General features: G+C 41.6%; 1 protein-coding gene across 1 annotated transcript in view; it reads right to left on the reverse strand.

The window, feature by feature from the left end:
• Nucleotides 1-26,731, reverse strand: part of rgs3b (regulator of G protein signaling 3b) — a 96,148-nt gene that overhangs the window by 14,419 nt on the left and 54,998 nt on the right. The window contains exons 12-15 of the mRNA XM_045708484.2: nucleotides 15,923-15,993; nucleotides 8,666-8,764; nucleotides 5,209-5,270; nucleotides 4,012-4,178 (exon numbers count right to left, since the gene is read on the reverse strand). Coding sequence (XP_045564440.2) covers nucleotides 4,012-4,178; nucleotides 5,209-5,270; nucleotides 8,666-8,764; nucleotides 15,923-15,993 — 399 coding nt within the window. The remainder of the gene's footprint in view (nucleotides 1-4,011; nucleotides 4,179-5,208; nucleotides 5,271-8,665; nucleotides 8,765-15,922; nucleotides 15,994-26,731) is intronic.

A 26,731-nucleotide genomic window follows, 5' to 3' on the forward strand; every position in this document is an offset into this window, starting at 1 on the left:
CCTACTCTACATCTCGCAAAGACACGGTGGTTGGAACCAAAAATATCAAATTTGGACTCATCAGACCAAAGGACAGATTTCCACCCATCTTATGTCCATTTTTCGTGTTTCTTGGCCCAAGCAAGTCTATTCTTCTTATTGGTGTCCTTTAGTAGTAGTTTATTTGCAGCATTTCAACCATGAAGGCCTGATTCACGCAGTCCCTTCCACAGTTTATGTTGAGATGTGTCTGTTACTTGAACTCTGAAGCATTTATTTGGGCTGCAATCTGAGGTGCAGTTAACTCTAATGAATTTGTCCTCTGCAGCTTGATGGTTTTTGTGACTGCACTTGAAGAAACTTTAACATTTCTTGAAATTTTCCAGATTAACTGACCTTTATGTCTTAAAGTAATCATGGACTGTCATTTCTCTTTGCTTATTTGATCTGTTCTTGCCATAATATGGACTTGGTCTTTTACCAAATAGGGCTATATTCTGTATCCCACCCCTACCTTGTCACAACACAACTGATTGGCTCAAACACATTATGAAAGAAAGAAATTAATTTACATTTTACATTTTAGCAGACACTCTTATCCAGAGCGACTTACAGTTGTGAATGCATACATTTCATACATTTTTTTCTTTCTTCTTGTACTGGCCCCCCGTGGGAATCGAACCCACAACCCTGGCGTTGCAAACACCATGCTCTCCCAACTGAGCCACAGGGACGGCTGTGGGAAATTCCACGAATTAGCTTTTTACAAGGCACACCTGTTAATTGAAATGCATTTCAGGTGACTACTTCATGAAGATGGTTGAGAGAATCCCAAGAGTGTGCAAAGCTGTCATCAAGGCAAAGGGTGGCTATTTGAAGAATCTCAAACATAAAATATATTTTCATTTGTTTAACACTTTTTTGGTTACTACATGATACCATTTGTGCTCTTTCATAGTTCTGATGTCTTCACTATTATTCTACAATGTAGAAAATAGTAAAAATAAAGTAAAACCCTTGAATGAGTAGGTGTGTCAACTTTTGACTAGTACTGTATACACAGTGCTTATATACACAGTGCATTCAGAAAGTATTCAGACCCCTTTACTTTATTCACATTTAGTTACGTAACAACCTTATTCTAAAATGGATTAAATAAATATTTTTCTTTCTCGATCTACTCACAATACCCCACAATGACAAAGCAAAAACAGGTTTTTATAAATTTTTGCAAATTTATAAAAAAAAAAAACACATACCTTATTAACCTAAGCATTCAGACCCTTTGCTATTAGACTTGAAATTGAGCTCAGGTACATCCTGCTTCCATTGATCATCCTTGAGATGTATCTACAACTTGATTCGAGTCCACCTGTGGTATTTTCAATTGATTGGACATTCTTTGGAAAGGCAGTGACAGGGAGGTGACCAAGAACCCCATGGTCACTCTGACAGAGCTCCAGAGTTCCTCTGTGGCGATGGGAGAATCTTCCAGAAAGACGACCATCTCTGCAGCACTTCACCAATCAGGCCTTTATTGTAGAGTGGCCAGACAGAAGCCACTCCTCAGTAAAAGGCACATGACAGCCCGCTTGGAGTTTGCCAGAAGGCAGCTAAAGACTCTAAGACCATGGAGAAACAAGATTCTCTGGTCTGATGAAACCAAGATTGGCATGTATGCTCTTTGGCGTGTATGCCAAGCGTCAGGGGACTAGGAGACTAGTCAGGATTGAGGGAAAGATGAACGGAGCAAAGTATAGAGAGATCCTTGATGAAAACCTGCTCCAGAGGGCTCAGGACCTCAGACTTGGGCGAAAGTTCACCTTCCAACAGGAAATGACCCTCAGCACACAGCTTAGACAACACAGGAGTGGCTTCGGGACAAGTCTCTGAATGCCCTTGAGTGGCCCAGCCAGAGCCCGGACTTGAACCCAATCGAACATCTCTGGAGAGACCTAAAAATAGCTGTGTAGCAATGCTCCCGATCCAACCTAAAAAAAACTTGAGAGAATCTGCAGAGAACAATGGAGTGCCAAGAAGACTCGAGGCTGTAATCGCTGCCAAAGGTGCTTCAACAATGTACTGAGTAAAGGGTCTGAATACTTATGTAAATGTGATGTTTCAGCTATTTATTTTTAATAACTTAGCAAAAATTTCTAAAAACCTGTTTTTGCTTTGTCATTATGTGGTAAGATGTGTAGAAAAAACTATTCAATCAATTTTAGAATAAGGCTGTAACGTAACAAAATGTGGAAAAAATCATGGGGTCTGAATACTCCGAATATATATATACACTGCTCAAAAAATCAAACTGTCCACTTAGGAAGCAACACTGATTGACAATACATTTCACATGCTGTTGTGCAAATGGAATAGACAACAGGTGGAAATTATAGGCAATTAGCAAGACACCCCCAATAAAGGAGTGGTTCTGCAGGTGGGGACCACAGACCACTTCTCAGTTCCTATGCTTCCTGGCTGATGTTTTGGTCACTTTTGAATGCTGGCGGTGCTTTCACTCTAGTGGTAGCATGAGACGGAGTCTACAACCCACACAAGTGGCTCAGGTAGTGCAGCTCATCCAGGATGGCACATCAATGCGAGCTGTGGCAAGAAGGTTTTCTGTGTCTGTCAGCGTAGTGTCCAGAGCATGGAGGCGCTACCAGGAGACAGGCCAGTACATCAGGAGACGTGGAGGAGGCCGTAGGAGGGCAACAACCCAGCAGCAGGACCGCTACCTCCGCCTTTGTGCAAGGAGGAGCAGGAGAAGCACTGCGAGAGCCCTGCAAAATGACCTCCAGCAGGCCACAAATGTGCATGTGTCTGCTCAAACGGTCAGAAACAGACTCCATGAGGGTGGTATGAGGGCCCGACGTCCACAGGTGGGGGTTGCGCTTACAGCCCAACACCGTGCAGGACGTTTGGAATTTGCCAGAGAACACCAAGATTGGCAAATTCGCCACTGGCGCCCTGTGCTCTTCACAGATGAAAGCAGGTTCACACTGAGCACGTGACAGACGTGACAGAGTCTGGAGACGCCGTGGAGAACGTTCTGCTGCCTGCAACATCCTCCAGCATGACCGGTTTGGCGGTGGGTCAGTCATGGTGTGGGGTGGCATTTCTTTGGGGGGCCGCACAGCCCTCCATGTGCTCGCCAGAGGTAGCCTGACTGCCATTAGGTACCGAGATGAGATCCTCAGACCCCTTGTGAGACCATATGCTGGTGCGGTTGGCCCTGGGTTCCTCCTAATACAAGACAATGCTAGACTTCATGTGGCTGGAGTGTGTCAGCAGTTCCTGCAAGAGGAAGGCATTGATGCTATGGACTGGCCCGCCCATTCCCCAGACCTGAATCCAATTGAGCACATCTGGGACATCATGTCTCGCTCCATCCACCAACGCCACGTTGCACCACAGACTGTCCAGGAGTTGGCGGATGCTTTCGTCCAGGTCTGGGAGGAGATCTCTCAGGAGACCATCCGCCACCTCATCAGGAGCATGCCCAGGCGTTGTAGGGAGGTCATACAGGCACGTGGAGGCCACACACACTACTGAGCCTCATTCTGACTTGTTTTAAGGACATTACATCAAAGTTGGATCAGCCTGTAGTGTGGTTTTCCACTTTAATTTTGAGTGTGACTCCAAATCCAGACCTCCATGGGTTGATAAATTGGATTTCCATTGATTATTTTTGTGTGATTTTGTTGTCAGCACATTCAACTATGTAAAGAAAAAAGTATTTAATAAGATTATTTCTTTCATTCAGATCTAGGATGTGTTGTTTAAGTGTTCCCTTTATTTTTTTGAGCAGTATATATATATATATATATATATATATCTGACCCAAAATCAGCACCTAGGGGCAACTTCACCCTACTCCATTTTGTATCTCTAAATGGTATAAATAAGAACAAAAGATCTTATCTGTAACACTCTTCCTCACAAAAACTCAAACTGCTCAAATAGTAGCATCATCACTAAAGTATTACTCTAAAGATGAACCATGGTGTGTGTACTGTGTATTGGCTTTACCTCTTTACAGGACTGTATGGACATGTATTCTGAGAAGATTTGTTTTGCTCGGGAGGCCATTTTGAACTGGGATTTGATTTTTCTGTACTTCTCACAGGCCAACCAGAAGTCCAAGTTCTCCTCACTGTACTCTGTCTGCAGGAACCTTTGGAAGACTGCCACTCCATCTGTCCAAGACAATATATCATATTTTATAGTGTTTTTGTATTAAATATTGTGTTATTAAATAGTATATATCAAAATGTTGTGTTTTTAGATGTATCAGCATACAGGAGCACAATGGAAATAAGTCTGTTGACTGTGTTCTTATGCTTGCTGTATTCACATTGCAATTGTATATTTTAAAATGGTCAAATTCATTCATTTACACAGTCATTTTGAGACCAATGTATTTTTTGCATGGCTCCCTTGGAAAATATACATTACCTAAACAAAAGTTAAAGGTGATGCACATTTATTTTTGCATTGTCATTTCAGAAAATGTCCATAACGTATCTGGCACTAATAGTGGGATGATAGTGTTTCACAGTAATACTTAGTTTTGTAATCAAATCAAATTTGATTGGTCACATACACATGGTTAGCAGATGTTATTGCGAGTGTAGTGAAATGCTTATGCTTCTAGATCTGACAGTGCAGCAGTATCTAACAGGTAATGTCTAACAATTCCACAACAAAACCTGTGATATTCGTCTATTGATGACAGGCATCTGTTGCCAAAATGGGAAAGCGGTTCTGACTTTGTGGCTGTGTTATCTAGTGGAACTCTCTCATTTTCTGCTTGCTAAAATTCTACACTGTTCGCTCAATTTCAGTTTATGTGAGAAAACAAGCACTGAATAGTGTAGGGAATCATTGTACCATCTAAATCGCTGTAAAATCAGTGTAGAATTTTTCCACCAGGAAATGACAGAGCTATTGCCACCAGATAACACAGCCACAAAAGTCAGAACGTCTTTCCCTTTGTGACAACAGATGCCGCTCTGGCGGGAGAAATCAACAGGCAAATATCACAGCCAATCGCAACACTGGCGGGGAAGTAATACTGTGAAATACTATCATTCCACTATTAACGGCAAATACATTATGGACATTTTCTGAAATTACAATGAAAAATAAATAAAAAATACTATGTGTAGCACCTTTAACTAAAAAATAAATAAAGACATTAGGATCTTTGTGCATTGAAAAACGTACATTTGTGAGCCAGCAGCGAATCAAAGCATTCCCCCCACTTCAGGGCCTCCTCTGGCGATGGCCTAAAAATGACAGCACAGAACGACAAAGGACTAATACATCACGTTTCTTATTGTGTGTGAGCTTTTCAAAGAAAATAACCTTCTCTCACACTGTGCCTCTGGTACTGTAAGTGTTTATCATTATACTCTGACTATGATTAAAAGTATTTCCTACTGTGAGCAGCTCGAAGTTGAGGTGATTGAGGAAAACGGTAACAGTAACTGCTCTCTCAATGCAAAAACATGACATGCTGATCACAAACTGAACGACAGGTTTTGGTTTGTTATTGTAATGCTTTTCAAATGACTAGTGTATGAAGTCAGTTTGAGTTACAGTATCCTCTTCTGAGGTCTTGGGATGCACCAGTGGAAGGAGTGTGCTTTACAGTGTAGGGTGAAGTTGCCCCTAGACGATGATCTTGGGTCCACCACTAATGGTTAAAACCTGTTGGGGCTAGGGGGCAGTATTTTCACGGCCGGATGAAAAACGTACCCAATTTAAACAGGTTATTACTCTGGCCCAGAAAATAGAATATGCATATTATTAGTAGATTTGGATAGAAAACACTCTAAAGTTTCTAAAACTGTTTGAATGGTGTCTGTGAGTATAACAGAACTCATATGGTAGGCAAAAAACCTGAGAAATATTGAATCAGGAAGTGGGAGAAATTAGAAATGTATCTTTTCTTTTGAATCCCTTGAAAAACTACAGTGACATAGGGTTTACGTTGCACCTCCTAACTCTTCCATTGGCTGTCAACAATCTTTAGGAACTGGTTTCATCCGTCACCTGTTACCGGGCAGAAAATTGTGGCTCAGTCAATCACTGGCCAGTCTGAGGACAGGTGTCTTATGACGCGCATGCACGTGACTTCGTTGTTTTTTATTTTTCTTCTGGGATGAATACCTATTGCCCGGTTGTAAAATTATCGCAATTTTACGTTAACCTGTTGGGGGTAGGGGGCAGTATTGACACGGCCGGATAAAAAAACGTACCCGATTTAATCTGGTTACTACTCCTGCCCAGTAACTAGAATATGCATATAATTATTGGCTTTGGATAGAAAACACCCTAAAGTTTCTAAAACTGTTTGAATGGTGTCTGTGAGTATAACAGAACTCATATGGCAGGCAAAAACCTGAGAAGATTCTGAACAGGAAGTGGCCTGTCTGACAAGTTGTTGTTCATCTTGGCTCTTTTTATTGAAGACTGAGGATCTTTGCTGTAACGTGACACTTCCTACGGCTCCCATAGGCTCTCAGAGCCCGGGAAAAAGCTGAATGATATCGAGGCAGCCCCAGGCTGAAACACATTTACGCTTTTGGCAAGTGGCCGATCAGAGGACAATGGGCTTAGGCGCGTGCACGAGTCGACCCCGTGCTTTATTTTCTTTCCTCTTTTTGACTAAACGCAGATTTCTGGTCGGAATATTATCGCTTTTTTACGAGAAAAATTGCATAAAAATTGATTTTAAACAGCGGTTGACATGCTTCGAAGTACGGTAATGGTATATTTAGAATTTTTTTGTCACGAAATGCGCCGTGCTCGTCACCCTTCTTTACCCTTTCGGATAGTGTCTTGAACGCACGAACAAAACACCGCTGTTTGGATATAACAATGGATTATTTGGCACCAAACCAACATTTGTTATTGAAGTAGAAGTCCTGGGAGTGCATTCTGACGAAGAACACCAAAGGTAATAATATTTTTCTTATAGTAAATCTGACTTTGGTGAGTGCTAAACTTGCTGGGTGTCTAAATAGCTAGCCCTGTGATGCCGGGCTATCTACTGAGAATATTGCAAAATGTGCTTTCACCGAAAAGCTATTTTAAAATCGGACATATCGAGTGCATAGAGGAGTTCTGTATCTATAATTCTTAAAATAATTGTTATGCTTTTTGTGAACGTTTATCGTGAGTAATTTAGTAAATTTGTAGTAAATTCACCGGAAGTTTGCTAGTATGCTAGTTCTGAACGTCACATGCTAATGTAAAAAGCTGGTTTTTGATATAAATATGAACTTGATTGAACAAAACATGCATGTATTGTATAACATAATGTCCTAGGTGTGTCATCTGATGAAGATCATCAAAGGTTAGTGCTGCATTTAGCTGTCTTCTGGGTTTTTGTGACATTATATGCTAGCTTGAAAAATGGGTGTCTGATTATTTCTGGCTGGGTACTCTGCTGACATAATCTAATGTTTTGCTTTCGTTGTAAAGCCTTTTTGAAATCGGACAGTGTGGTTAGATTAACGAGAGTCTTGTCTTTAAAATGCTGTAAAATAGTCATATGTTTGAGAAATTGAAGTAATAGCATTTCTAAGGTATTTGAATACCGCGCCACAGGATTCCACTGGCTGTTACGTAGGTGGGACGATTTCGTCCCGCCGGCCCTAGAGAGGTTAAAAAATACCCTAAAGGATTGATTGTAAACATCGTTTGACGTGTTTCTACAAACGGTAATGGAACTTTGAACATTTCGTCTATGGATTTGCGTCCACGCCACATGGCATTGTAAAGTGTTCTGGATGGGTCAACAAAACGGACGTATTTGGACAGAAATTATGGACTTTGCAGAACAAATGAACATTTCTTGTGGAAGTGGGTGCCCATCCGAGTGCATTCCGCCGAAGATCAGCGAAGGTAAGTAAATATTTCGAACATATTTTTTGAGATTTGTCGACGCTGTGGTTGTAGGCTAACTGAATAGCTTAGCATTGAAGGCTAAGTTCTGTACTCAGAATATTCAACAATGTGCTTTTTCCGTAAAGTTATTTTGAAATCTGACAAAGTGGTTGCATAAAGGAGTAGATTATGTCTAATTCTTTAAATAATTGTTATACATTTTGTCAACGTTTATGAGTTCTTCTGTAAATTAAATGTGCCTATTCACAAGGAGTTATGGGGAGAAAACATTTTCTGAACGTCACGCGCCAATGTAAAAATTGGGTTTTTGGATATAAATATAAACTTGATCGAACAGAAAATGCATGTATTGTCTAACATGATGTCCTAGGAGTGTCATCTGATGAAGATTGTCAAAGGTTAGCTGTATATCTGGTTTTGTGATGGCTATCCATGCTTGGAAAATTGCTTTTTTTTGCTAAGGTGCTATGCAAAAATAATCTAATGTTTTGCTTTCACCGTAAAGCCTTTTTGAAATCGGACAATGTGATTGGATTAACGAGCAGAGTATCTTTAAAATGCCGTATAATACTTGAATTTTAATTTTGAGATTATTTTGTTTTGAATTTCGCGCCGTGCTATCTCACTGGTTGTTATCCAACCAATCCCTTTTGCGGGGTTGTATCCTCTAGCGGTTAAGGATAGGATTGGGGGAGGGGAAGCTGGTCCTAGATCTTTAACTAGGGGAAACTCATATCCGGAGTGTTCTTTACAAGGAGGCTCTTACTTGACTGACTTCAGGACTTTCTCCAGCCCGTTTGTTGGGTTGCTGCTATGGAAATCGTTCTTCCTCAAGAAAGTCAAGCGATTTTTCATGTCCTTGGCCCTGTGGAAAACATTTTTTTATTATGAGTATAATGAGTATATTATGAGTATAACCCATAGAGTCGAGCTAGCAAGGAGATTCTATGATGCTGCTAAATAACCAGCTTGAAGAAAATGAAAAAGGTTTGGATGAAACAACAACATTCTAGGTAAATCAATAATAATTATGGGAATGAAAATGAGAGTAGTTATATCATGATAGAAACATTTGAGCATAGCAACATTTGGTAATGATTGTGATTGAGTCTGCATCTGCTGAAGAACAGAGGAGGTCAAACAGGATAGCACCCACAATTCGTCATGTCAGCCGATCTCCCTGTCTTGCAGCTGTCCATTTCAATATGAAAAGATGGGGGGAAAAGTTGTGACATACTTTGGTGAATTTGCAAAGCATGCAAGACAAGAGATACTGATTACCAAGACATATGCACACCACAGTACTTTCTGCCTGCCCCCCTCTCTCCATTGTGCTGGCAGCATAGCATTAGTGGAAACCAAGACAGTTTTCGGGGCAGGCCTGGGACTATTTTAGCATTTTAGCTAACCTTAACCTGTTATGGCTAGGGGGCAGTATTTTCACGGCTGGATAAAAAACGTACCCGATTTAATCTGGTTACTACTCCTGCCCGGTAACTAGAATATGCATATAATCATTGGCTTTGGATAGAAAACACTCCAAAGTTTCTAAAACTGTTTGAATGGTGTCTGTGAGTATAACAGAACTCAAATGGCAGGTCAGAACCTGAGAGATTCCTTTACAGGAAGTGGCCTGTCTGACCATTTCTTGAACTTCTTTGCCATCTCATTCAATTACAAAGGATCTCTGCTCTAACATGACACTTCCTACGTCTTCCATAGGCTCTCAGAGCCCGGGAAAAAACAGAATGTCGTCATCCCAGCCCCAGGCTGAAACACATTATCGCCTTTGTCAAGTGGCCGATCAAGGGACTGTGGGCTTAGGCGCGTGCCCTGGCCGCCCCCGTCTTTGTGATTTTTCCTCTGTTTGCCGAAAAGGAGATTCCCGGTCGGAATATTATCGTTTTTTTACGAGATAAATTGCATAAAAATTGATTTTAAATAGCGGTTGACATGCTTCGAAGTACGGTAATGGAATATTTAGAATTTTTTTGTCACGAATTGCGTCATGCGCACGACCCTGATTTACCATTTCGGATAGTTTCTGGAACGCACGAACAAAACGCCGCTATTTGGATATAACGATGGATTATTTGGGACCAAACCAACATTTGTTATTGAAGTAGCAGTCCTGGGAGGTCATTCTGACGAAGACAACAAAGGTAATAACATTTTTGTTATAGTAAATCTGATTTTGGTGAAGGCTAAACTTGCCGGGTGTCTAAATAGCTAGCCCGTGATGGCTGGGCTATGTACTTAGAATATTGCAAAATGTGCTTTCACCAAAAAGCTATTTTAAAATCGGACATATCGAGTGCATAGAGGAGTTCTGTATCTATAATTCTTTAAATAATTGTTATGCTTTTTGTGAACGTTTATCGTGAGTAATTTAGTAAATTGTTAGTAAATTCCCCGGAAGTTTGCGGGGGGTATGCTAGTTCTGAACGTCACATGCTAATGTAAAAAGCTGTTTTTTGATATAAATATGAACTTGATTGAACAAAACATGCATGTATTGTATAACATAATGTCCTAGGTGTGTCATCTGATGAAGATCATCAAAGGTTAGTGCTGCATTTAGCTGTCTTCTGGGTTTTTGTGACATTATATGCTAGCTTGAAAAATGGGTGTCTGATTATTTCTGGCTGGGTTCTCTCCTGACATAATCTAATGTTTTGCTTTCGCTGTAAAGCCTTTTTGAAATCGGACAGTGTGGTTAGATAAAGGAGAGTCTTGTCTTTAAAATGCTGTGAAATAGTCATATGTTTGAAAAATGGAAGTTTTTGTATTTTTGAGGAATTTGTCATTCGCGCCACGCCTATCATTGGATATTGGAGCAGGTGTTCCGCTAGCGGAACGTCTAGATGTAAGAGGTTAAAGAGAAAATCTTCACTAAGGAAAAAATGAGTAGCCCTGTGCCACCACCGTGATGACCAGATGCTCTCAGATAATGAGAGCACACATAGTCAGATGAAGAGATAGCAGCTGGAGTAGCAGTGTCCTCTGGGTTAATCCATGTCATTGCCAAAAAGTGGATGGACAGAGCGAAGATTGAACACACACTCGCTTCATTAGCAAAGAGAAAGAGTAGGCAAGCCAGTGCGAAGCTGTATTGCATTAGTGGAAACCAAGACTGTTCTCAGGGCAGGTCTGACTAGCAAAAGTGACTTTTCGTAGCAGGTTAGGAGAATTTACGCAGCAGTTTTAGCAGAATTAACGTGGCAGGTATGGAGAATTAGGTTAAGGTTAGGAAAGGGTTAGTCCCTCTATCACCTGTCTATCTCCTCATTTGAATTCCATGCAGTCACTGTCACATAACTATAAAACTTGGGTGAGCATCCACACTGGAGGAAAGTTTATCGTTCTACAGTAGGCCTACATCTGTCAATCAACTGATGGCCGAAATCAAATTATTGCATGGCTAGGCTATCGGGTAGCCTATTGGAATATAATCAACTAACATAGGGTTTATTGCAACCATCGATGGCACTAGATTAAATTATTGCCAGCTGATGTCTCGTTAAACCATCAATACGCGCTAAATTCACCCCCACAGCTGATCACAATTGCAACCATTATTGGTTACCTCATTACAGCTCTCTAAAAGATGATCTCGGTGTTACCTAGGTGTTGCCATTGGAACAATTTAGCCCTTTTTGATAAGACTAAGGGCCGTACAATATAAAAAAATATTTCCTTGTTTACCATGCCAAATCTACTGTGGCAATTTATCCAACACTTTGTATGAATGGAAACTAATGTTGATGAAGCCTATAGATATTATTTTATTTGTTTCCTATTTATCTTATCCAAAAGTGATTGTGGGTAAAATATCCTGGACTGGCCATATTTGAAATGTGTAACTTAAGTAAATCGGGGGAGATTGAGTTATTTGTGCCAGATGGGTGTTGGCTGGAATCAAACCCACACCAACACGGTAGGACTATATGTGCACACTGAAGAGAGAATATTACTCGACAGCAAGCCGTGATCACAGTGACTCGACTTCCCCTACATGGAGAGAAGGAGAACTGCTCATTTTCAGAGATTCACAAGGCTCATTTGAATTTCCTGATGCAGCAGGAAAATTCTCTGCGACAAAAGTGATCAAGTTACAATCCCACATCTGTACCTTCTCTTCCTCTGTATCCGCTGACAAGGCCACTTTCTATCACTCTACATTTTAAGCTTCTGCCTCCAACCATGGGAAAATCTTCTCCACTTTATCCTCCCTCCTTATTCCTCCACCTCCTCCCTCTCCGTGGACGACTTTGTTAACCACTTTGAAAAAAAGGTTGACGACATCCGCTCATCATTCACTCATAAACTGGTCCCACTCACACAGACTGGCTTGACCTTATGGCTTGACCTCTTTCTCCAGATGAAATCCTGTGACTAGTGATGTCCACCGGCCCAACAACCTGCCCACTTGAACCCATCCTCTCCTCCCATCTCCAGACCATCTCTGGAGACTTTCTCCCATTCCTCACTTCCCTCATCAACTCATCCCTGACCGCTGGCTGCGTCCTCTGACTTCAAGAAGGCCAGAGTCACTCCCCTCCTCAGGAAACCAACACTCAACCCCGCTGATGTCAAAAACTACAGACCGGTATCCCTTCTTTCTTTCCTTTCCAAAACACATGAGTGTGTAGTCTCTGACCAACTCTATCATTATCTCTCTCAGAATGATCTTCTTGACCCTACCCAGTCAGGCTTCAAGGCGACTCACTCAACTGAGATCGCTTTCCTCTGTGTCATAGTGGCGCTCCGCTCTGCTAAAGCAGACTCTCTCTCCTCTGTTCTCATCCTCTTAAATCTATCCGCTGCTTTTGACACCGTGAACCATCAGATCCTCTTTTCCACCCTCTCAGGGTTGGGTGTCTCAGGCTCTGCACAATCCTACCAGGCAGGTCGCTCTTACTAGGTGGCGTGGAGCGGATCTGTGTCTGCACCGGGTGCTCTCACTACTGGTGTCCCTCGGGGCAAAGGTTCTAGGCCACTTTTATCTCTAGTCACTCGGCTCAGTCAAAACGTCACATGGTCTCTCCTGTCATTGCTATGCGGATGACACTCAACTACTCTTCCCCCCTTCTGACACCCAGGTGGCGACATACATCTCTGTGTGCATGGCAGACATCTCAGCTTGAATGTCGGCCCACCACCTCAAGATCAACCTCCCAGGGAAGGCCTGCTCGCTCTACGACCTCTCCATCACGGTTGACAACTCCACAGTGTCCCCCTCCCAAAGTGCAAAGAATCTTGGCGTGACCCTGGACAACAGCCTTTTGTTCTCTGTAAACATCAAAGCACTGACTCGCTCTTGCAGGTTCACGCTCTACAACATCCAGAGAGTACGAAGCGGTGTGCACTGAAAAAAATGCTGCATTAAAAACAACCCAGTTTGGGTAAATATTGGACAGAACACACGTTGGGTTATTTTGGCCTATTGATTTCTTTAAGTTTGGCTGTTGATGCTGGGTTATTGAGCTATCTACAGGGTCAGATCAGAAGACTGGAGGCGTGGCCTAGTAGGGGTGGCATTTCTGCCAAAAAATGCATTTTGATTTAAAAAAATGCTTTACATTCAAAAAGCTCTCTTGTGAAGTCATGGCTTGCGACATACGCCTAGTTTCCTGAATCGGGTCACATATCATAAAGTGGTAACTATCTGATAAGAGAATTATATAATAAAGGTAAATGAATAAAGAATCCGACCCTGTCACGTAACCAATTAGTAGTTATGTAGCATGGGTAATGAATAATTAAAGTACTGAACGTTGGTCCCAGAAGGTCTAGTAGAGACCCGGAAGGGAGAGAAATATGTGTGTGTGTGTGTGTGTATGTGTGTGTGTGTGTGTGTGTGTGTGTGTGTGTGTGTGTGTGTGTGTGTGTGTGTGTGTGTGTGTGTGTGTGTGTGTGTGTGTGTGTGTGTGTGTGGTGTGTGTGTGTGTGTGTGTGTGTGTGTGTGTGAGAGAGAGATTAGTGGGCCTAAGGGAACAGTAGACATGTGTGTGTGAAGAGACAGGGAGTAGCCTTCAAGGTTCTCCTAATCTCGAGGGAAAGGAACAGGCAGCGCTGGATAGTGATTAACAGTGGTGGGAAGTCCGGGGAGGGATACTATTCACCTACTGTTCGGGTGTATGGGTGTGCATAGGACATCTACTGTTTGTGTGGAGGTATGTGCATAAGCGGGGAGTTAGCATAAAATGAATGTCTTTGTTATTTGGACCTCAGAACGTTCTCTGAATAAACTGTACAGACCTTTTGCAGAAAGCTGAGTCCTTGCCTAATTATTCTTTACCCAGTGTCTTACAACCCTTGGGAATTAGTCAAGGCTTATTGATTGTTAATTATTATCATGGGGATAAAATAATTCCCTTGACACTATCTCAACCTTGGGATACGCATAGGGAACTAAATTTGCATAAACCTTATTAAGCTACAAAAGATTCAGTGTTCAACCTTAACATGTGTTGACAATACAACAGAACAGATGAAGCGGAATGACATTTACTTTCATAGGTGGCCAAAAATAACCAACTGATCTGACACAGTAGACCGTAGCTAAATTACCCAAATAAGTGATGCAATTGGCTGTGTAAAAAATAACCTAACGTTCTGTTTTTTAATCCAGCATTTTTGTGGTGCTTGCCTACAGAGAAGCAAGGGGAACAGCCCCTCCTTACCTTCAGGCTATGTTCAAACCCTACATCCCAACCCGAGCACTCCGTTCCGCCACCTCTGGTCTCTTGGCTTTCCCACCCCTACGGGAGAGCAACTCCAGCACAGCCCTGTCAAAGCTGTTCTCTGTCCTGGCACCCCAATGGTGGAGTCCCTGCCCATCTTTCAAAAACGTCTGAAACCCTGTCTCTTTGAAAAGCATCTTAAATAACTCACAGTGCACCCTTCCCCACAAAACAAATAAATACACTTCTCTTTTCCCACTAGCACTGACTTGGCTGATAAATACTTTGTTGAGGGAAAATGTACTTAGTACGATTGTGATGTGTTGTCTTACCTACCCATCTTAAAATGAATGTACTAATTTGAAGTTGCTCTGGATAAGACTAAAATGTAAAATGTTGTGTGTAGAATATCCTAGCCTATTCATTGATCATAGGCCCTGCTTTACTGAAGTTGTGAGACATTGCAAGCCAAGACACAGCATTCCATTGCAAGATACATCTTTTGATTGCAGATAGATAGGCCTAGTGCACGGTTCTTACTCTGTCTGCCTAGTGGCCGACCCTCCCGTCTCTCTCCGTCCCTCGCTAACTCGCTATGAAAGATGCGAGTGTTTGTGTTCTTGGAAGTATGACAACTATTCAGTCTCTTCTGTTCCAGAAATACTGAATCTTAGGAGTCGATTCCGCCATCTTGACACAAAAAACGGGAGTCGGCACCGGGAGTCACTCTCCACCACTACGTCATCGTCATTAACAGTTGGAAAATTGCAGAAATAGGCAAGCGAGAGCAGCAAAGTGCTGTAAGGCAATACTTTGAGAAGTTAAATGAGAACGAAATGCAAACCTGGCGAGGGGGAATTGAGGTACAGTAATGGTAGTACTGGTGCAATGTGTAACCATCTGAAAGGGACACACCGTGACACCCAAACCATTGCTGTGAATCCACGTGGAATTTTATGAAATGTTCTTATAATTTGAATGAAAAACCAACAAAAAATATGCTGTTTAAACATATACAAATATTTTTGTCCTGATGGATCCTGGTCAAAAGTAGGGAATTGGGTTCCATTTGGGATGCCATTTGAGATGCAACCAGTGACATATAAAAAAGTAACACAGTCGGCCACATTGGCTTTAGGGCTTTAGCTACGGCAGCAGTGACTCGTAAATGTCCTACTGGTAAAATTGTTTGACACTCATGTGTCAGTGTCATATCTGGGTATATTTGATATGTCCTATGGACAAAACATAGGCATATCATTCAGTATAGTTCTTCTATTATGCTGTCAAGACCGCTGGAGATTTTTTTCCAATGTCCACATTTTTTCAGGACTTACAGGTTCATGGATTTCTTCTTTTTCATGTAGCCATGTTTAAACTCACAGTTACAGTCAGATTCACTGCATACCTTGGGGGAAAGAAAGGAACACAAAAAGAGAGAGTTAGAACATGAGAAAGGCAGAGAAAAATAAGTAAGAGAGCAAGTACAGTACCAGTCAAAAGTTTGGACTCATCTACTCATTCCAGGGTTTCTTCCTTATTTTGACTATTTTCTACATTGTAGAATAATAGCCAGCCACCCTTTGCCTTGACAGCTTTGCACACTCTTGGCATTATCTCAACACATATACATATCTTTAAAAAAAATATTTTCCTTCATTATTTTCCACTAACCATACCACCCTTCCCCTAATTCAAGTAAACTAATGAACAGCAACACTTAGGCTTCTACTTTCAGCTTATACGTACTATATATATATTTTACAGACACAATCTATTTTACTGTGGCTATATTTTGTTTGTTTTTAGTCCTCTATCCTCAACCTCTCCCATCTATTTTTGGTGTCCATCCAGTTTGATTTCTATTTGCCATATATTTTTAACTGTGCTGTTTCACAAAAGTTCTGAACCTACACTACTGTTCAAAAGTTTGGGGTCACTTAGACATTTCCTTGTTTTTGAAAGAAAAGCAATTTTTTTTGTCCATTAAAATAACATAAAATTGATCAGAAATACAGTGTAGGCATTGTTAATGTTGTAAACGACCATTGTAGCTGGAAACGGCAGATTTTTTATGGAATATCTACATAGGCGTACAAAGACCCATTATCAGCAACCATCACTCCTTTGTTCCAATGGCAGGTTGTGTAACACCGAACCGGCCACATGCATGCGCCATTGTGCGCAAATTGATTTTGGCCCCCCAGACCAAACGCGATCACGACACGCAGGTTAAAATATCAAAACAAACTCTGAACCAATTATATTAATTTGGGGACAGGTCGAAAATCATTAAACATTTATGGCAATTTAGCTAGGTCACTTTCAGTTGCTAGCTAATATGTCCTATTTAGCTAGCTTGCTGTTGGTAGATAATTTGTCCTGGGATATAAACGTTGAGTTGTTATTTTACCTGAAATGCACAAGGTCCTCTACTCCGACAATTAATTCACACATAAAACGGTCAACCGAATCATTTCTGGTCATCTCTCCTCCTTCCAGGCTTTTTCTTATTTGGACATTCTATGGCGATTGGCATCTAACTTTCAGTTACCACGACGACCGACTGAACTCAGTTCATCTTTTAATCACCCATGTGGGTATAACCAATGAGGAGATGGCACGTGGGTATCTGCTTCTATAAAGAGATGGTAGAGGCAAGACTTGCACTGCGTTCAGCGTCACAAATAGAAGTGACTTCTATTTTAACGCTTGGCAACGCAGACGCTCATTGGCATGCGCAAGCAGTGTGGGTGCAATAATTGAATAACAGGTATGTTGAAATTTATTTTGCAACGCTCAAGCACGCGACACGAGCGGTGTGGTCAGCATGTTAGCTAATCCAAGTTTATAATTTTCAAGGCTAATTGATCATTAGAAAACCCTTTTGCAATTATGTTACCACAGCTGAAAACTGATGTCCTGATTAAAGGAGCAATAAAACTGTCCTTCTTTAGACTAGGTGAGTATCTGGACCATCAGCATTTGTGGGTTAGATTACAGGCTCAAAATGGCCAGAAACAAAAAACTTCTGAAACTCGTCAGTCTATTCTCGTTCTGAGAAATGAAGGCTATTCCATGCGAGAAATTGCCAAGAAACTGAAGATCTCGTACAACGCTGTGAACTACTCCCTTCACAGAACAGTGCAAACTGGCTCTAACCAGAAAAGAGGAGTGGGAGGCCCCGGTGCACAACTGAGCAAGAGGACAAGTACATTTGAGTGTCTAGTTTGAGAAACAGACGCCTCACAAGTCCTCAACTGAGAGCTTCGTTAAATAGTATCCGCAAAACACCAGTCTCAATGTCAACAGTGAAGGGGCAACTCCGGGATGCTGGCCTTCTAGGCAGAGTTCCTCTGTCCAGTGTCTGTGTTCTTCTGCCCATCTTAATCTTTTATTTTTATTGGCCAGTCTGAGATATGGCTTTTTCTTTGCAACTCTGCCTAGAAGACCAGCATCCCGGAGTCGCCTCTTCACTGTAGACGTTGAGACGGGTGTTTTGCGGGTAATATTTAATGAAGCTGCCAGTTGAGGACTTCTGAGGCTGGTGTGTGACATAATTCCACCAGTCCTATTCGTGATATAATTTACAAAGATTATACTTTTTAAAAACATTTTATTGAAAAATAATATTTTTTATCAATTAGGATATTTGAGTTTAGCCACAATATTTGTTGTATTATTTGTTCTGTCTTTTCTGATGGATTAAACTGAAATTGCAAGGCCATTCTTGAACATGGGTTGAGACAAACTTACTAATTTGCTAGAGAAGCAGTTTTAATTTAAGTACAACTTTTGTATGACTGACTCCTTTAGTGAGAGGTCTAGTGCATTAATATTTAATCATTTCTGCTCTCCGAATTCATATTCATTATATAAATAGGCACTTTTAATTTTGTCTGGATTGCGATTCCAAAAAAAATGGAATATTTTTTGTTCATATAATAAATAAAAAAAACAGGTCGCTAGGTGTAGACAAGACCATAAGCAAATAGGTAAACTGGGATATGACTAAAGAGTTAAATCAGGGTGATTTTTTCCACAAATAGACAGGTATTTTTCTTTCCATGGTAGCAAGATCTGTTTTTTGTAACTTTCTATCACAACTCATAGTGCTACATTGTCGGATCGGATGGAATCAAGATGGCGACAGGGCAGTTTCGCTGAGTGTGTTGTGTCACACTTTGTTTATTTCAAGTGTTACAAGTTTTTATTACTAAGCAAAACCGTTATAGGCTGAGAGAGTTGTCATTAAACAACAGGCTCTGTGACATAATGTCTAGATGCACTGGGCTTGCTAGCCCAGGATACCCCACCAGGTGGACTAGCCACCGGTGATTGGCCGGGACACACACAGTGGGCAAAATCCCTGTCAGTACATTCCTGCAGCAGCTGTCGAAATCGCTGGCCGTTCTAAGGCAACAACGCTCAGGCACACATGGTTTCTATCTCTACTAGACCTGTAGGCTACAGCTGAACATTTTTAGGGAATTGAAGGTTTCAAAAGACTCAGTATATTTAAAAATGTTTGTGTGAATTGTTGGATTCAGTGGTTAAAATGGGTATTTTTGTACAAATGGTTTTAATTGCTGCCTACATGGGTTATGTCTCATTGCATAGTCTAAATTATCAAAAACAAATCTCCCTAACCCAGAGATACCGCTAAACCCTATTTTGACTGATGGTATAGCCATTTTCATCTTTCAGAGGGATCCGATTGTGATACCATTTGACTCCTGTGGCATACTCATAAAACTTTCTCATCTACAGGGTTTGGTCTGGCTAAAAACTGTGTTGTATCAGATGACTGTAGTTTGGATTATTTAAAATCATCTGAACTAAGGTCTTTATCTAAACCAAAACAGTTTTTAGCACTGAAACTATAAGGGCACAGGGCGAGACCCAGATAGAGACACAGGAGGCAGATGGTTCGAGTCTCTGATATTTATTATAATCCAAGGTTCAGGCAAGAGAATGGTCGTGGACAGGCAAAAGATCATAAACAAGGTCAGAGTCTAGGAGGTACAGAGTGGCAGGCACGCTCGAGGTCAGGGCAGGCAGTATGGTCAGGCAGGCGGGTTCAGAGTCAAAGCAGGCAAGGGTCAAATCCCGGAGGACTAGCAAAAGAGCAATAAGAAAAAAAACAGGAAAACAACACGCTGTTTGACTTGACAAGACGAACTGGCAACAGACAAACAGGGAACACCGGGAATAAATACCCAGGGACTAATGGGGAAAACAGGTGACACCTGGAGGTGGGTGGAGACAATAACAAAGACAGGTGAAACAGATCAGGGCATGACAGAAACTGCAGTTATCAAAAGTTGTGAACTTAGATTTGATAGGATGCTATAGACCTCCATCTGAAAAAGTAGAATCCCTGGATTCTCTGGCTGAACTGATGCGTGGTTGGGGGGAAAATGAAATGGTCCTTATGGGCGATTTAAACTGGGATTGATTGTCTCCAAACTCCGAGGCCATAATAGGACTGTGCAATACATACAATTTTACTCAAATTATAAATGCAAGTCACTTGCTGATGTGATTCTAACAAATAATCGGCATAAATACTTGGCCGTTGGTATTTTCCCTAATGATTTCGGTGATCATTGTGCAGTTGCTTGCATTAGAGACACCAAAATTCCCAAATTGTTATCTCTGTCAAAAGAAATTTATGCAGTTCTGGTGAGCAGGTATTACTGCATGAACTTTATGCCCCTTTGTTTTTAAACCCTGGATTTCTAACCCCTTGATATTATTGTTGGATCTGATTTTAAAAGCAAACACTTCTATGACAATAATAAATAGATATACCGATAGTGGACAACCTTGTTTTATTTCTCTTTAAAACTTTGAGAAGTAGCCATTATTTACTATTTTACACATAGTGTTACTATACATAACTTTAACCCATTTTAAGAGATTCTCCAAAATGGAAATATTCCAGGAATTTATATATAAACTCCAGTCGTACTTTAACAAAAGCATTTTCAAAATCAGCTATGAAAACCAGGCCTGGTTCCCCAGATTTTTCATCATGTTCTATTGTTTCCAGCACTTGTCTTATATTATCGCCAATGTATCGTCTATGTAAAAAACCTGTCTGATTAAGATGAATAATATCTGACAATACCTTTTTAATTCTATGTGTTACACATTTTGCTGGAATTTTTGCATCACAACTATGGTGGTCACGAAATTTTGTCAGCCGGTGATTGTGAAGCAAGTAACTGTCGGTCTCACGGTAATTGACTGTTAATTAACATAAACACATTTAGCATCTCCTGGCTTCCACACATAGCCTACAAGCCAGTAATGCAGACCTTTGGAACATCTACATTTTAAAAAGTCTAATAAATCCATGTAATATAGCCTACACCTTACCAATAAATCCATTATTTATTTTAGACAGGTCAAAAGAAACATGATGAAGAAAATGTAGTCTATTTCAGAAGAACAGAATAGCAAACTGTCATGACTCTCCTTTGAGGATGTACGTCCGCCCAGATGCAGAAAAAGTGTACTGCCAACACATTCCAACTGCAGCACATTTGAGTTAGGCCGGAGGCTGATTGGACCACCCAGGCAGTTAAGCACGCCCAGCTAGACACTGCCCATATGTTGGCCCAACTCCAAAAGTTCAGAGTCACCCAGTCAGAGCTATCAGAGCCCAGGCGAGAAAAACGATTTGCCGGGGTGCTACTCTCGATAGGTGCAGCAGTAGGGTCACTTTTTGCTCTAGGTACCACTGCCGTCAATGCAGTCAGTCTAGCCAAAGTCAAAATAAATGTTAGGGAGATTACTGAAGCCACTTAACCAGCAACAGATGAAATCACAGGCACTCGGGTTGCAACATGTGGGAAAGTCTCTCCAGGACACTATTTTGGTGGTAAACACACACACTACACTACTGAACAAAACCATCCTGTTAGCAAGAAAGCTAGTAGAGGTCATGAACCATGACTATGCCCATGTCCAATAGTTTGATTGATTGTTGTTGGAGGATTTTCTCCGTGAAGTTACCTCTTCTATGGACCACTTGGCAATGAATAGAATCCCCTCATATCTAGTGCCGCTCTCAATGGTGCACAACATCAGCTCAGCTACCACAACCACGATAAAGCCATTACAGTCACATTTGGCCTATAGTCTGGGGTTGGCAATTCCAATACACGTTGATGTTGATCGTAATGAAGTGGGATTTTTACTGACGCTGCTGGTTGTTGAACTGGAGAATATCTATAGATTGAAAATGGTTCTAAAATGTAGGATTTTGTCGTGACAGCACCCATGTGAAAATTGCCACAACCCCAGTCAGAGCTTATCAGGAACACAATCCATATATCTCACCCCTAACCTGTTAATGTGTACTCTAACCAAAGATGTCCACTTTATTTGTCCTAGCAAGCCATTCGTCAGGGATAACACTGATTGCCTTTGTGGACTTAAGCTTCGAAGAACGTGGTAGAGCGAAACTAACAGCAATGGATGGGGTCACCACCACACAAGTGGCGGTTGTAGGGAATTGATGGTTGGTTATCACCCCATTCGAATCCACCACTATGACTTATGAACGCCATGACTCAACCACCCAACTGAACCTCCCCAACCAGACTGTTTTTGTTAACCTCTAGGGGCTAGGGGGCAGTATTTTCACAGCCGGATGAAAAATGTACCCAATTTAAACAGGTTACTACTCTGGCCCAGAAAATAGAATATGCATATTATTAGTATTATAAGTTTCTAAAACTGTTTGAATGGTGTCTGTGAGTATAACAGAACTCATATGGCAGAACTCATATGATTCAATCTTAGTGCCGTATTGACGCTTTGCCTGTTTGATGGTTAATCTGAGGGCATAGCGGGATTTCTTATAAGCATCCGGATTAGTGTCCCGCTACTTGAAAGCAGCAGCTCCACCCTTTAGCGCAGTGCGGATGTTGCCTGTGGTTTCTGGTTGGGGATTGTCGTACAGTCACTGTGGGGACGATGTCATCAATATATTTATTGATGAAGCTGGTGACTGAGGTGGTATACTCCTCAATGCCATTGGATGAATCCCAGAACATATTCCAGTCTGTGCTAGCAAAACAGCTTAGCATCCGCATCATCTGACTACTTCCGTATTGAGCGAGTGACTGGTACTTTCTGCTTTAGTTTTTGCTTGTAAGCAGGAATCAGGACGATAGAATTTTGGTCAGATTTGCCAAACGGAGGGTGGGGGAGAGCTTTGTATGTGTCTCTGTGTGTGGAGTAAAGGTGATTTACAGTTTTTTTCCTCTGGTAGCATATGTGACATCCTGGTAGAAATTAGGTAAAACGGATTTAAGATTGCCTGCATTAAAGTTCCCGGCCACTAGGAGCGCCGCTTCTGGATGAGCATTTTCTTGTTTGCTTATGGCTTTATACAACTCGTTGAGTGTGGTCTTACTGCCAGCATCGGTTTGTGGTGGTAAATAGACGGCTACGAATAATATAGATGAGAACTCTCTTGGTAGATCGCGTGGTCTACAGCTTATCATGAAGTATTCTACCTCAGGCGGGCAATAACTTGAGACTTCTTTAATATTAGACAATGCACACCAGCAGTTATTGACAAATAGACACACACACCCCCACACCTCGTCTTAGCAGACGTAGCTGCTCTGTCCTGCCGATGCACGGAGAAGCCAGCCAGCTCTACTATATTATCTGTGTCGTCTTTCAGCCACATCTCGGTGAAACATAATATATTAGTTAGTGTCCCGTTGGTACGATAGTCTTAATTGTAGATTAAATATAATTGTAATACAGTTTGTTTTCCAATGACTGCACGTTGGCCAATAATATTGAGGGAAGTTGTGGTTTACCTACTCGTCTGTGAACTCTTACAAGGCACCGCGCTCTCCTTTTCCTCCGTCTTTTCTTCACGCTGATAACTGGGATTTCGGCCTTGTCTTGACAAAGCAGTATATTCTTCGCGTCAGACTCATTAAAGAAAAAAATCTTCATCCAGTTCAAGGTGAGTCATCGCTGTTCTGATGTCCTGCAGCTCTTTTTGGTCATAACAGACAGTAGCAGCAAAATTATGTACAAACTGAGTTACAAAAAATGCGAAAAAACAAACAAAATAGCACCGTTGGTTAGGAGCCCGTAAAATGGCAGCCATCCCCACCGGCACCATTACATGCGGAGATCATCCGTTCACCTACTCTGCATCTCACAAAGACACACAGATTGGAACCAAAAATGTTGGACTCATCAGAACAAAAGGACAGATTTTCACCATTCTAATGTCCATTTCTTGTGTTTCTTGGCCCAAGCAAGTCTATTCTTCTTATTGGTGTCCTTTAGTAGTGGTTTCTTTGCAGCAATTCAAACATGAAGGTCTGATTCACGCAGTCTCCTTCTGTATACCACAGTTGATGATGAGATGTGTCTGTTACGTGAACTCTGAAGCATTTATTTGGGCTGCAATCTGAGGTGCAGTTAACTCTCATGAACTTATCCTCTGCAGCAGAGGTAACTCTGGGTCTTCCTTTCCTGTGGCGGTCCTCATGAGAGCCAGTTTCATCATAGCGCTTTATGGTTTTTGCGACTGCACTTGAAGAAACTTTCAAAGTTCTTGAAATTTTTTGACTGACATTCATGTCTTAAAGTAATGATGACCTGTCATTTCTCTTTGCTTATTTGAGCTGTTCTTGCCATAATATGGACTTGGTCTTTTACCAAATAGGGCTATCTTCTGTATACCACCCCCTTTTAACAAGGCACACCTGTTAATTGAAATGCATTCCAGGTGACTACCTCATGAAGCTGGTTGAGAGAATGTCAAGAGTGCAAAGCTGTCATCAAGGCAAATGGTGGCTACTTTGAAGAATCTCAAATATAAAATATATTTTGATTTGTTTAACACTTTTTTGGTCTACTACAATATTCCATATCTGCTATTTCATAGTTCTGTCTTCACAATTATTCTACACTGTAGAAAATATAAAAAATTAAGAAGAACCCTGCAATGAGTAGGTGTGTCCAAACTTTTCGCTGGTACTGTGTGTGTGTGTGTGAATATATATATATATATATACACACTGCTCAAAAAAATAAAGGGAACACTTAAACAACACAATGTAACTCCAAGTCAATCACACTTCTGTGAAATCAAACTGTCCACTTAGGAAGCAACACCGATTGACAATAAATTTCACATGCTGTTGTGCAAATGGAATAGACAACAGGTGGAAATTATAGGCAATTAGCAAGACACCCCCAATAAAGGAGTGGTTCTGCAGGTGGTAACCACAGACCACTTCTCAGTTCCTATGCTTCCTGGCTGATGTTTTGGTCACTTTTGAATGCTGGCGGTGCTTTCACTCTAGTGGTAGCATGAGACGGAGTCTACAACCCACACAAGTGGCTCAGGTAGTGCAGCTCATCCAGGATGGCAGATCAATGCGAGCTGTGGCAAGAAGGTTTGCTGTGTCTGTCAGCGTAGTGTCCAGAGCATAGAGGCGCTACCAGGAGACAGGCCAGTACATCAGGAGACGTGGAGGAGGCCGTAGGAGGGCAACAACCCAGCAGCAGGACCACTACCTCCGCCTTTGTGCAAGGAGGAGCAGGAGAAGCACTGCCAGAGCCCTGCAAAATGACCTCCAGCAGGCCACAAATGTGCATGTGTCTGCTCAAACGGTCAGAAACAGACTCCATGAGGCTGGTATGAGGGCCCGACGTCCACAGGTGGGGGTTGTGCTTACAGCCCAACACCGTGCAGGACGTTTGGCATTTGCCAGAGAACACCAAGATTAGCAAATTCGCCACTGGTGCCCTGTGCTCTTCACAGATGAAAGCAGGTTCACACTGAGCACGTGACAGACGTGACAGAGTCTGGAGACGCCGTGGAGAACGTTCTGCTGCCTGCAACATCCTCCAGCATGACCGGTTTGGCGGTGGGTCAGTCATGGTGTGGGGTGGCATTTCTTTGGGGGGGCCGCACAGCCCTCCATGTGCTCGCCAGAGGTAGCCTGACTGCCATTAGGTACCGAGATGAGATCCTCAGACACCTTGTGAGACCATATGCTGGTGCAGTTGGCCCTGGGTTCCTCCTAATGCAAGACAATGCTAGACCTCATGTGGCTGGAGTGTGTCAGCAGTTCCTGCAAGAGGAAGGCATTGATGCTATGGACTGGCCCGCCCGTTCCCCAGACCTGAATCCAATTGAGCACATCTGGGACATCATGTCTCGCTCCATCCACCAACGCCACGTTGCACCACAGACTGTCCAGGAGTTGGCGGATGCTTTAGTCCAGGTCTGGGAGGAGATCCCTCAGGAGACCATTCGCCACCTCATCAGGAGCATGCCCAGGCGTTGTAGGGAGGTCATACAGGCACGTGGAGGCCACACACACTACTGCGCCTCATTTTGACTTGTTTTAAGGACATTACATCAAAGTTGGATCAGCCTGTAGTGTGGTTTTCCACTTTAATTTTGAGTGTGACTCCAAATCCTAACCTCCATGGGTTGATAAATTGGATTTCCATTGATTATTTTTGTGTGATTTTGTTGTCAGCACATTCAACTATGTTAAGAAAAAAGTATTTAATAAGATTATTTCTTTCATTCAGATCTAGGATGTGTTGTTTAAGTGTTCCCTTTATTTTTTTGAGCAGTATATATATATATATATATATATATATATATATATATATATATATATATATATATATATATATATATATATATATATATAAATCCCTAATTAACAAACCATATTAGTAATAATGTAGGCATTTCATGCAAAGGATCGTTACCTCTACCCAGGATTGCCATTACAAAAATACATTTTTTGGCAAGCAATTATTATTTTAGCAAACAATTATTGTGAATCATCATATATTGTCCCTAACACCTTTACTCCCTTCAAAAGGTTGTGGGATACATATACACACAAACACAGTCAACCCCTTTCCCCCACAAACCACCATAAGCTCAGATTCTCAGATTCCCAACTCAGGAAAGGACTTGATTTACGAATGCATTTACCATTGCAGTTGTTTGAGAAGGCATGCAAAATTGAGCAAAAACGTTTCAATCTTAAATGGACGTTTAAGCTTGTTTGTTTGTTGCTTTCTCCATTGTCGCAGCTTTTCGTCACTCATGTTGAGGCTTG

Source organism: Salmo salar, chromosome 26 (assembly GCF_965601325.2).
Source record: "Salmo salar chromosome 26, fSalSal1, whole genome shotgun sequence".
NCBI classification, from domain to species: Eukaryota; Metazoa; Chordata; class Actinopteri; order Salmoniformes; family Salmonidae; genus Salmo; species Salmo salar.